The following is a 12455-nucleotide window of genomic DNA, read 5'->3' on the forward strand; positions in this document are numbered from 1 at the left end:
GGGTCTTTGATGTAGTTGAAGACTAGATAGTAATAATTTTCCTTAGTCATGATAAAAGATATATTAGATATGAAACTTTGGACTCACAAATATAGGGTAGATGATAGAATGTTTTCTTTAATTTTGCCAAGTACAAATAGACTAGATACTGTAACTGTAATTCTTGCTTTATAACTGGTTTTTTTTTTTTTTTGGTTTTTGGTTTTTTCAAGACAGGGTTTCTCTGTGTAGCTTTGCACCTTTCCTGGAACTCACTTGGTAGCCCAGGCTGGCCTCGAACTCACAGAGATCTGCCTGGCTCTGCCTCCCGAGTGCTGGGATTAAAGGCATGCGCCACCACCGCCCGGCATAACTGTTCTATTATATGTAATTTTACTATGTTAAAGTTAAAATCTTCCTCTTTGATTAGACAGAAAGGGGAATGCTGTGGGATGTCTTTCTGTATGCTGTGAATATATGTTCTTCTGATTGGTTGATAAATAAAGCTGTTTGGCCAATGGCAAGGCAGAATAAGATTAGGTGGGACATTTGAACTGAAGAGATGGGAGAAGAAAGGAGAGTGAGGAGAGATGCCAGCCTGGCACCAGAGGAGCAACAAGATGCCAGCAGACTGGTAACACCACAGCCACATGGCAACATAACGATTAATAGAAATGGGTTAAGTTATAAGAGCTACCTAACAAGAAGCCTGAGTCATATGCCATACAATTTGTAAATAATATAAGCCTCTGTGTGTTTACTTGGGACCAAGTGACTGCGGGATGCGGGTGGAAGAGATTGGTCCTGACTGTGGGGCTGGGCAGGACCGGAGAAAGTACTGGCTACAAATAAATCAAAGGAGGAAAGATTTGTTTTGGATTATAGTTCTAGAGGTCTCAGTCTGTGTGGGCTCTTGGCTGTGTTGTTCCTACATCATGATGTGGCAGAAGGCATCTGTAAGAGCAGAACTTCTTATCTTGTTGTCCTTGAAAAGCGAAGGACACAAAGGGCTCAGGAACAAGACATAGCCTTCAAAGACATGCCTCCATATGAGCCACCTCCTCCCAGCAGGCCCCACCTCTTAGCAGCTCATCAGTGGACTAACCCATTGATGGTGTTAGCATCCTTATGAACCCATACCTTTCAATCTGGCACCTGACTGAGGACCTGGCCTTCAACACACAGAAGCCTTTTAGGGAGTGATGCTTCATCTTCAAATCACGACAATGGCATATGCTTCTGTATTCTTACACCCATTATAGAGATTAGGAAACATAACACTCCTCACCATCGGCATGGATCTATAGGTAATTTTCAGGTTTCCGAGGCTTAAGCCCCTAAAGTAGTTATGCCCCCAAACTATTTGAAAACGACTGAGTTGATGCCACGAGTCACGTTAATTTGTCCTCTCCTCAAAAGCCATCACGGGAAGATGTAGCAGCTGATGTATCATCTAGTAGTAGCATGTTTGAGCCAGGCAGTCCTTAGAGAATGAACTTTGACCACTCAGGAGAAAAAGATCAGCACCATCACTAGGACAAATACTCTGGAAACACGGAATGAAAATGGGGTGGAGGGCAGAAAGTTGTAAAATCCTTTTCTGTAAGTTCAGGATGGCTTCCTGAACCAGCAACCAATACTTCAGAAAAGCCCCATTGATGAGAAACCATTCAACAAATTATGCCACAGGTAAAGAGGTACTTCTGAATACTTGAAATAATTTGGTGTGTGTGTGTGTATGTGTGTGTGTGTGTGTGTGTGTGTGTGTGTGTGTGTGTGTGTGTGTGTATTCTCATAGTCCCTTGGATTATGAGAATCCTTGGAACTTAGCGTTGTGGGGTATTTGTTCACTGTGAAGATGTATTGCTGTGATTGGTGTAATAAGAAGCCAAATGGCCAATAACTAGGCAGGAGAGATGGGTGGGACTTCTGGGATGTCAGGGCAGAGGGAGAATGGTGGGAAGAAGGCAGAGTCGCCAGCCAGAGGTGGAGGAAGCAGCATGGACAGTATGGAGAGGTGAAGTAACAGCCATGCAATAGAACATAGATGAAAATAAGTGGGCTAATTTAAGTTATAAGAGCTAGAGGGACACGCCTAAGCTAAGGCCGAGCTTTCATAGTTAATAAAAAGTCTCCGTGTCATTATTTGTGAGCTGGGGGCCCAAAGAAAAGTCTGACTACAACCCAGTCTCAGAATAATTGTAAGAATTAATATATTCTTTTCTCTAACTTAGAGACTATGTAAAAATTCAGCAAATTAAAAAAAATTTCATAGGTTCATACATCTTTCTCCTAGGTTCTACCATTAATATTTAACGATACCTTCTAGGCTTAGCTTTTTAATTAAACATTTTACGTCAAGGTAGTTGTAGATTCCCATGAAGTTGTACAGCTTAAAAGAGAAACCTTGGCACTTGTTTTCTGGCTTCTCTCAATATCAGCATCCTGCAAAGCTAGAGGACAGTTTCACAGCCCAGGTATGGTCTGTCACTGATCCAGTGAAATTGCGGGACATCTCCAGCGCCACAGGGACCCCTTGGTTACCTGTGTATAGTCACATCTACTTCTTCCACATCCACCCCTTCTTTAAGCCCTGATAACCATGAATCTATTCTGAATTTCCATAATTTTATATTTTCAAAAGTGTTGTATAAATGGAATCCCGTGTTATATAGCCTTTGAGGTTGGCTTTTTTTTCTTTTAGCCCATTTGAAATTCATCCAAGTTGTGTCTTCCTTTTCTTTTTTCAGTAATATTTCACGGTAGTCATGTACAATGGTCTCTCAGGTAATAGTCCCTTTAGCCATTCACTATTCACCAGGGACAGCTAGATCGAATTACTACCAACTTTCACGTTTAGGTTTTGGTGAGAGAATAAATTCTTACTTCTCGCCGGGTGGTGGTGGCACATGCCTTTAATCCCAGCACTTGGGAGGCAGAGCCAGGCAGATCTCTGTGAGTTCGAGGCCAGCCTGGGCTACCAAGTGAGCTCCAGGAAAGGCGCAAAGCTACGCAGAGAAACCCTGTCTCGAAAAACAAAAAAACAAACAAAAAAAAAAATTCTTACTTCTCTGGAATAAATGCTCAGCAGTATAATAACTGCTAGGCTCTATGGAACTGTATTCTTAGTCTCTCACCTACACTTCTGTCTTAGGGTTTCTGTTTCTGTGACGTGACATCATTTCCACGGCAACTCTTCCAAAGGAAAACATGTAACTGGGTGGTTTACAGTTTCAGAGTTTTTTCCCCATTATCATCATGGCGGAAAACATGGTGGCATGTGGGCAGGCATGGTTCTGGAGAAGGAGTTGAGAGCTCTACATCTTAATCTGGAGGCAGCAGAAGGAGGCTGCCGCACTAGGCCTAGCTTGAGCATATAAGACCTCAGGGCTCACCCCCACAGTGACAAACTTCCTTCAACAAGGCCACACCTCCTAATAGTGCCACTCCCTATGGGTCAAGCATTCAAAAGCATGAGGATATTGTATGTGTGTGTGTGAATTCCTATTCAAACCATACCTTTGAAATTAGATTTTTTTTTTCCAGAGCTGAGGACCGAACCCAGGGCCTTGTGCTTGCTAGGCAAGCGCTAAATCCCCAACTGAGCTAAATCCCCAACCCCTAGATTTTTTTTTTTTTTTTTTTTTTTTTTTGGACAGGCTTTTATGCTGTCACTCAGGCTGGCCTGGAACTTAGTATATAGCCCCAGCCTGGCTTTGAACTCATGTGACTCTTTCTGCTACAGCCTCCTGAGTGCTTGGATTTCAGGTGTGAGCTCCCCATGCCCAGCTTGGGCACTCTTTGCTTTTTAAAGGCATTGTTATGATTTTGAAGTCGTAGTCTATGAGTTTGAATGAAACTCAAAGGAAGGTAGGAGAAGCAAAGCTTAAGTAGCATTTTGAGCTAAGGCTGAAAATGCACCCAACTAAAGGTCATGTTATCAGGCTGATAAAGTCTCCAAGGTAACATGTTATCTGTCTTCAGAAGGCTGCATTTGTCAATCCCTGTCTGGGGTAGTGTCAGTTCCCTGTTTCTTCCACTTGTAGGAATGTCTTTGGTCGGTGTGTGGTGCTCAGGGTAAGCCTGTGTGTGTCTGCCATTTACTCTGACTAGACTCAAACTACCCCGGAAGGAGCAAACTTTCAGTTACTCTTCTGTCTGTAGTCCCTCTGAAGGGTGATCTTTAAATACAGTAAAGAAGTATTTTGGGATGGCCTGGCTTGAGCTCCCTCACAGTAATTTGTTACAGCAGCTGGAGGATGCTAATAGAGTCTATATCCTTTATTGTTTTCCCAGGTCTCCAAAGATACCATGTATCTTTTTTGTTTGTTTGTTTTTGTTTTTTGAGACAGGATTTCTATGTATAGCTCTGGCTGGAACTGCTTTGTAGACTAACCTGGTCTCAACTCAAGTAGCTCTGCCTGCCTCTGAATGGGGCTAAAGGCATGTACTACCACTGCCTGCTGATACCACTATTTTTATATTGATTAAGTTTGTTTGTTTGTTTATTTATTTATTTATTTATTTATTTATTTATTTATTTATTTATTTTCAGACAGGGTCTCTCTGTGTAGCTCTAGCTGTCCTGGAACTCACGCTGTAGATCAGGCAGGCTTCAAACTCACAGAGATCCGTCTGCCTCTGCCTCCTGAGTGCTGGGATTAAAGGCACGCACCATCACCACCTGACAAAGATTTTTTTAAAAATTTTTTTAATTTGGAGCTGAGGACCAAACCCAGGGCCTTGCGTTTGCTAGGCAAGCAGTCTACCACTGAGCTAAATCCCCAACCCCAAAGATTTTTATAATTAGCACTTACCACACCAGTATGCTGAGTTAGTTTTTTTTTATTTTTTATTTTAAGAGGCCCAGCCATGCTATGTGGCTCTGGCTGGTCTCCAGCTCCTAGGCTCACTGTATTCCCTTATCTCAGACTCCCCAGGAGCTGATGCCACCTTAACCAGCAGAAGTTAGATTTATGGATGCTCACAATAATTCCCAATGCAAGTGCTTTTCCTTAAATACATTTAATTGTCAGTTGACATTGTGCTAGCCATTTGGTGTCAGTTTTCTCCCAATTAATATTGATTAGCATCAGGTCACTTAGCTCATTAATATGTTTACTTCCTGAGATCAAACATCTTGATGGGTCATCCTAAGATTGAGTTCATCTCAACATCTTGCTTCTTTTGGCAAGGGCTTCTTTACCTTTGAGCCACTCTCCCAGCCCTGACGAAGGTTCTTTTAAAACCTGCTAAGTGCGTGATTGTTAGACATTACCAACTAAGAATCTTATCTCATCGATCCTCTCAATTAGCCAAGAATAATAATCACCGTGGTTTATTTTTATTTTTATTTTTTTTTGGACAGGTCTTGTTAGCTGGCCCAGTAATCACTATGCAGCCAAAGCTAACTCAGGGCAATCCTCTTGCCTCAGCCCCCGAAGTGCCGCTGGGATTACAGATGTGAACCATATCTACCCAGTTTAACCATTCTATTCATAAAACAGAAACTTGAAATGGTAAACTGCTGACAAAGTATAATAACTGTGATGAAAATGTATGAAACTAGCTATTTTCTGGCCTGGCTTTCACTAGATGCCAGGTCTTGTTAACAAGTCATCATTGGAGTTCAGTATTCATTCATTTAAAAAAAAATTTTTTTTCAGACAGGGTCTCATGCATCCCAGACTGGCCTTAGAGTCCAATGTTTAATAGCATGTCTTCTCAGCTTCAATTTACATTTCTTTTTGAGTATTAGGTACCTCTTTGGTTTTTAGGCTTTAAAGTGGATGATAATGGTATGTTCTTGAATCTGATGAATTTTCTAGAAGATAATACTATCTTTAAGCCTTTGTTGGCCTAAAAGTCTCCCAAATTTCACAGGATTTAAATTTTATGAGTATCCTAATGATAACAAATGCTGATGTGGATGTGGGGAAATGGGAAACCTTACACACTACTGATGGGAGTATAAACTAGTGCAGCCCTTTTGGAAATCAGTCTGGAATTTCCTCCAAAAAACTAGAAAGAAGTGGTTGTTTGAATAGAAATGGCCCTCATAAGCTCATGTATTTGAATGCATTGGGGAGGCGTGGCCTCATTGGAGTAGGTGTAGTCTTGTTAGAGTCACTGGGAAAAGGCTTTGGGGTTTCAAAAGTCCACACCACTCAGTCCTAGTGTCTGGCTCTTCCGCTGATCGGGATGTAGAACTCTCAGCTACTTCTGCCTGCCTGCCACGGCGCTCCCTACTATGATGACAATGGACTAACCTTCTGAAACTGTAAGCCAGCCCCAATTACATGTTTTCTCTTATAAGGGTTGCCATGGCCCTGGTGTCTGTTCAGAGCAATAGAACAGTCTAAGAAATCTATACACTACTACAGGGACCGTGCAGGTCCACGTTCATTGCTGCGCTATACACAATAGCTGAGAAGTGGAGTCGGCCTAGATGTCTATCAATTGATAATGGACAATGAAAATGTGGTACGTGTACAGAATGCAATTTTATTCAGCTATTAAGGAAAACGAAATAATGAAATTTGCAGTTAAATGGGTGGAACTGGAAATATTATACTGAGCCAGGTAACCCAGGACCAACCAGAAAGGCAAATGCTTTATGTTTTCTCTCATATGCAGATCTGTAGGAGGCCAGCTGAGATCTGTGAAGAGTTCTTGGACGGAGGAGAGAGGAATGAGGAAGTATTAAATAGAAATAAAGGCTGAGACAATGAGAAAGACAGAGACACAGGATAGCTTCCAGAGGGCCCTGGGTCAATACTCAGTCACCCAGAGTTTAATCTTGATGGGCTTTTATACGTCAGCAAGAGGAGGGACAAAAGACCTCCCTTTCAAGGTCAAGATATAAAGTACCAACAAGTGTAGACCCTTCAAAACACCTGGTAACCACACCCTTGGCCAGTCTTCACATTATGAGCCCTGCTGGGCAAAGCAAGCTCAGATTTTTCTGACCTTGAGTAAGGTCTTACTAGGGAGTCTCTGTGGGCCCCCACACAGATCCCAGTCACAATTCTTTAGTTCTGAGTGTTTAACTTGGAGAACCTTGGGGAGCCAGGAAACTAGAAAAGGGCCAGTGGGGTGGGAAGGTCCCATCCGGGAGGAGGGATGATAGAACATTTTGTAAAATGAAGGTGGGGAAATATTATTTGTGGATCAGTTCCGAGAGTGAGATAAGGGGATGGAGGAAGGAACAGGGCAGGGCAATGTTAATCAAAATGAAGGGAGGAGGTATGAAAGAAAAAAAAAAAAGCAACACCAAGAAAGAAAGCAATAAAAAACAAAAAACAAAAGGGAGTGTGAAGGCAGAAGCCTTTCACGGCTAGACTTGCTGGTTGTAGAAGCGCCCTGCATATGAATACCCTACCGCACTACCGCACTGAGCTACAGTCCCCAACACAGAAGAGTTTAAAATTTTTATGCTCTTGCCTCATTGTGCCCGCAGTATGATTATTATTTTAAATCGCGGGGCTGAGTTCTCTCCTGCCTCCCCGTCCCTCCATCATTGGACAAGTTGACTTTGGATTGCAGTCGGGACTCCATTAGTCCAATGACCCTTTTGTGCTGTATAAATACAAGACACGTTCTCAAAGTAAGGGTTTCTCTGGAGTTCAGTTATTTATTTTTATTTTATGTGCACTGGTGTTCCGCCTGCATGTAGTCCGTGTGAGGGTGTCAGATCTTGGAGTTATAGACAGTTTTGAGCCGCCATGTGGGTGCTGGGAACTGAACCCAGGTCCTTTGGAAGGAACAACAACAACAACAACAACAACAACAGTCAGTGCTCTTAACTGCCGAGCCATCTCTCCAGCCCCTGGTTCAATTATTTTTTTTAAAAGATACTGAATACTTGATTCCCCCCCCCCCTTTCTGTTAAGTATTTCAGTTAAATTAAAAAAGAAAAGGAAAAGGAACACCACTCTTACACTGACATTTTCTGCCGATTCAGCGTTGGATAAGTTTAATCAGAATGTACCTGCAAAGCAAGTAACAGGACGTAATCACTATCGACTGACTAGGTCATTATGTTTTGAATTCCCTTAATCCGGAACGCGGACACAGTCAGCTATGGGTACATTCCAGACGCTGCCTATGTGAACAGTAACTCAGGGTTTCCTCTTGGCTGGCTTTGCTGTTGAGCCAAATACGCACATGTGTGTTCCTTTTCAGTCCTTGACTTCGTTTGTGAGGAATTTAACCCCACCTCCCGTCCAGAATGGAAAAACAACGCCCCCATTCCCGCCCTCGGCTTCCTCCCGCTTAAGCCCTCTCCAGTTACAGAAGTTTGGATTTTTTTTTCCTAGAGAGCTAGACGAAAGTCTCGCACCGAGAGTGGAGTTATAGTATCCGCTCATTTGTTCTGCTGGGACACGGGTGAGGAAATCACACGTTGTAACTTAGTCTCCAGGGGGAAGAAGAGGAATGAGTTCCTAAAAACTTGGAGTTGCAGTACTTGGCACCCAGGTTTGATTGACAAGAGACCCATGGAGCAAGAGCAAGGGGGCGGGGCTGCGGGCCGTGGGGGGGGCCCGGTTGAGACAAAGGGGCTTCAGCGGTCACCCGCAGAGGAAGGACCCTTACTGGCTGCTGCGCCCTAAAGGGTGCATTCGGTGGAGTCTCTTTCTCCTTTGCAAAGAGGGCGGGCGATCGGGCGAAGCGGGCTTGGCGGGAGGCAGAGGGGAGGTGGAGGGGGCGGGGTGGTGGTGTCGAAAGGGGGCACGGGTCCGGGTGGGGGCAGTGCTGTATCACGTGGTCGTCGCTGCCGCCGCAGGGTTGGGGCTGTTCTTCCGGGTTGGAGGCACAGCGCCGCGGGCCGAGCCCGGGTCTGCCAGCGCGGCGGCGTGGCGTTTGCTTGCAGCCCCGGGGTCGCCAGCTGTCCCGTCTGCCCGCCTAGGTGAGCCACCCGGCCCTGCGGCGGCGCCTGGGGGCTGCTGGAGGAAGCGGGTACCTAAGTGCTGACCCCAGGTCCCGCGGCGTAGGGGACCTGTCAGGGAGCAGAAGGGGGGCGGGGTCGGCAGTGTCTAGCAAATGGGGTGCAAAAGGCTCCTGCAGGCGACTGGCGGAGAAGGAATACCGTGCCTCAGGGGCCCTTTTGTGTGTATTCCATCGGGGTGACGTGGGAGGGAATGGGAGGGTGGGTGTGGGAAGAGGGTCCCCCTGGCAGAGGACAAGGAACGAAGTGACAGCTGTGCAGGTGCAGATCTTGGGTCCTGGGGTGGGGGTGGGGGGTAGGGTGGAGGCAAGGACTACGAAAGTTGTATCTGGTTGTTTTGGCACTAGGAGGGATTGGAAGAGAGGTCATAGAGGACTTTTCGATGGTTGGTGGACCTAGAAGAATGGCAGCTGGACTCCCCTAAGTTGTACTTGAACCTTGAGAGTGTTCAGGCAGGGTGCCCAGTTGGGTACCCAGGAAAAAGGGTGGGTGTAGGTCAGGACCGAGTGGTGGTAGTGGGTGCCAGTTTCTACGAGACTGAGAGAGGGGCTTTTAGATTGGCCGGGCGGGAGAGTTGGGGGGTGGGGGTGTAGCCTGAGCAGAGCTGCTTCAAACTTGAGAGGCACAATGACTACTATGTAGCTAGAGCCAATGGGCTTCCAGAGGAGGTTATAAATAGAGGTCCAGTAGCACGTGCCAGCGGGTGGCGGTTTAGCTGCTGAGGGAGGGGCAGCGCCTGTGACGGGGCCATGGCACCAGTGTCTTTGGGCGAGGTCATGCTGCCTGCCAGGGGAGGGTATTGTGTCCTTGTTGGTATGCCTAGCTTTTAAAAAGCATGACTCTTGTTTATGCTCGCAGGTGTCCTTTATTGGCCCTGTGGTGGTGTGCGGTCCTTAGGAGACTTGGTCTAGCCGGATGGAGCTTACTTGCCCACTGCACCCTGTCTTTTGGGCAAATGTCACTTATTTTTCCATTCTTATTTCATTATTCTTACTCTATTTTTTTGTTTTGAGACCAGGAAGGTCTCAGTCTGCAGCTTTGACTGGCTGGAAAGTCTATGTATAGCCCATGCTGGCTTTGAACTTGAACTGGCTCCTCCTGCCTTCACCCCCCCCCCCCCCCACCAAGTGCTGGCATTTACAACCATGAGCCACCACCCTGGCTCCATCCATTTTCTTTCTTTCTTTCTTTTTTTTTTTTTGTTTATTGTAAGGACAGTTTAGGATTATTCTAACATCAGCAAATAGTTTATCTTTGTTGATAGGATCAGTTTTCTAGAAGGTCACACAAACATTTTGTTTTCGAGGCAAAAGTTCTGAAACTCTGTTTCAGAAATCTATTTCAAAATGGCTCCAGGAGACTCAGCCCTAGTTATTTAAGCGTTCAGTCAAAAAATATTAATTGACTTACTCTGTTTAGTGCAAGGCACTGGGCCAAGGATAATAATAGTGAATGGAACAACCAATCAGGATCTTGTGTTCTTTAAATCCTCCCCAGGACCCTACTATGGTCAGGGCACTTTGCTTTAATCCTCACGGCTCTATGAGGTAGGTTTTTTACTATTGTTCTGATCTTTAAGAGGAGGGAGGGAATGAGGTACAGAGAATGGAGTAATTCAAGCAGGTCACACCTGTAATAAATTGCAGAAGGGGCTTCCAACCCAGAGTTCAGATTTGTAATGTCTTCTTTTGCTAGGTCAGGTCCTCCTTGCCCTGACTCTAGAGGGTTTTAACGTTTGTTTGGGGAAGGCTGAGGATGTAGTTCAGTGGTCATGTACTTTCCTAGTGAGTGTAAGGTCCTGGGTTCTCGGCGACAGACAGACAGACAGACAGACAGACACACACACACACACACACTTATTGGGAAGGCAGTGATCCTTATAACTTACATTATGAAGCTTCGTGAATGCCATTCTAAAACAGGTGTTTTATTCTTTTAAACTTTGAGTGGCAAAATGATCCCAATATTGATTCAAAGGCTTGAGAAGTACATGGAAGATCAGGTAATAGAGAATTTTGAAGTGAAGAAGAGGGGAAAATGTGGTTCTTTTGGAGTAAACATAGACTAGCCAGTGATAAGATGGTTCCGATAGTTTCTGAATCCCTTTCAGAACCATTTATATTTAAATTAGGGCAAGTGCAGTGGACTTTTCTTGCCAACAAACGACCTCCTGATCTTTGCTTTATATGTTTAAGGCCTGAATAAAGTTTTTTTTTTTTTTTTAAGATTGGACTTTTGATATTAAGGATCTTTTCAACACCAAGTGGCTATTTTCCTTGTAGGGAAGACAATCATAGACTCTAAAAGGACCTTAGCAAACTGCTATTTTCTACCTCTTTTATTGGTTAGTGGATTGAGGCTCAAAGTAGTTCAGGTTAAACAAGCAGGAAGTGGCAGATTTGGGCAATGCAGGGTTCCATTAAGGTCGTTTTCATTGATTTGCTGATGAAGTCTGGGGAAGCTTTGCCAACTGAGAACAGTGGTTATGGGGAGATGGGATGACCCAAGAAGAGAAAGGGCCTCTGAGATTCTGTCATTGGGCTATATTTGTTGAATTAAAGGGCATCTAGTTAATAAGCAACCCTTGGATCGATCATTTATGTCACCAGTATTCCCTCTCAGTGTTTTAAAGAAGTCTATTTAGGAAGTTGGAGTAATAGCTCTGAGATTTAAAATGAGCTAAATACTCCTTGGATGTCTGGACCAGTGGTTGTTGAGCCAGCTTGGATCGGATGCTTGGCCCTTTGAGAGTCCGTCACGGATCAGTACCTATAGGTGGAGTGGATAATGTTAGCCAGGTTTGACTGATAGACTTTGGACCCTCTGCTTCTTCTCATTCGTGAAGCAAAGAGAAATGTACAGGAACATGGGGAGTGTGGGAATGCCTTCTGTGAGTCCCCGGGGCATCTGCTGAACAGGGCAGAGGTGGCTGAAGATACAACAACAAAGTGCTACTTCAGCTAGCCCTGTTAGAATTGGTAATAAGTGGCCACATTCTGGTTAAAGAAACATAATTATATAAAAAAAACAAACTTGCAAATAATACTGGCCACTGTTGAGAACCACTTTCAAAAGAGCTCACAGTTATGTGCACGTGGGCAAGCAAAGTCTGGGGGTAGTAAAGATATTACGGGGCTTTTCTTTCTTTTTCTTTTTTGAGTCTTATCCCATGCATGTTTATTTTCTTTAGAAGAGGTAAACATGAATCTCATGTTCATTTAGACATAGATCAGAAGATCCCACTGGCAGAGCTAAGTATTTTACTACAATGGACAGGATGGCGATGTGCTTTGTATGACTTAGTGCCTAGCAGTGTTTTCTCGATAACCTAAGGGAAATTCAAATGTAACTTTGATTATATGTAACTCTGGAAAATATGTTGACTTAGAAGATAACTTGACTGTAAGATGTGGCTTAACTTTGTAGGTGTGTATATACAAACTCTCCAGCTACACACACACTACACACACACACACACACACACACACACACACACACACACGTGTGACTCAGGCCTGGAATTGGATAC

The 12455-nt window shown here is 44.4% G+C and overlaps 1 protein-coding gene across 8 annotated transcripts in view; it reads left to right on the forward strand.

Annotated features, from left to right (window-relative positions):
* Nucleotides 1–8232: 8232 nt before the first annotated feature.
* The window catches only part of Nnt (nicotinamide nucleotide transhydrogenase), a 94613-nt gene continuing 90390 nt past the window's right edge, over nt 8233–12455 (forward strand). The window contains exon 1 of one of the 8 annotated variants that reach the window (XM_006989807.4): nt 8233–8367. Coding sequence is in view for 2 of the 8 variants with exons in the window: in XM_042261525.2 (XP_042117459.2) it covers nt 10379–10473 (95 nt within the window). In the remaining 6 variants the exon portion in view is untranslated. Of the gene's footprint in view, nt 8458–8491; nt 8604–8730; nt 8888–9000; nt 9088–9124; nt 9188–9621; nt 10474–11702; nt 11725–12455 lie in introns of those variants that run through there. The other 7 variants (XM_016008095.3, XM_006989808.4, XM_006989806.4 and 4 more) reach the window with 7 other exon arrangements.

The sequence above is a fragment of the Peromyscus maniculatus genome, chromosome 15 (assembly GCF_049852395.1).
Source record: "Peromyscus maniculatus bairdii isolate BWxNUB_F1_BW_parent chromosome 15, HU_Pman_BW_mat_3.1, whole genome shotgun sequence".
Classification (NCBI taxonomy): Eukaryota; Metazoa; Chordata; class Mammalia; order Rodentia; family Cricetidae; genus Peromyscus; species Peromyscus maniculatus.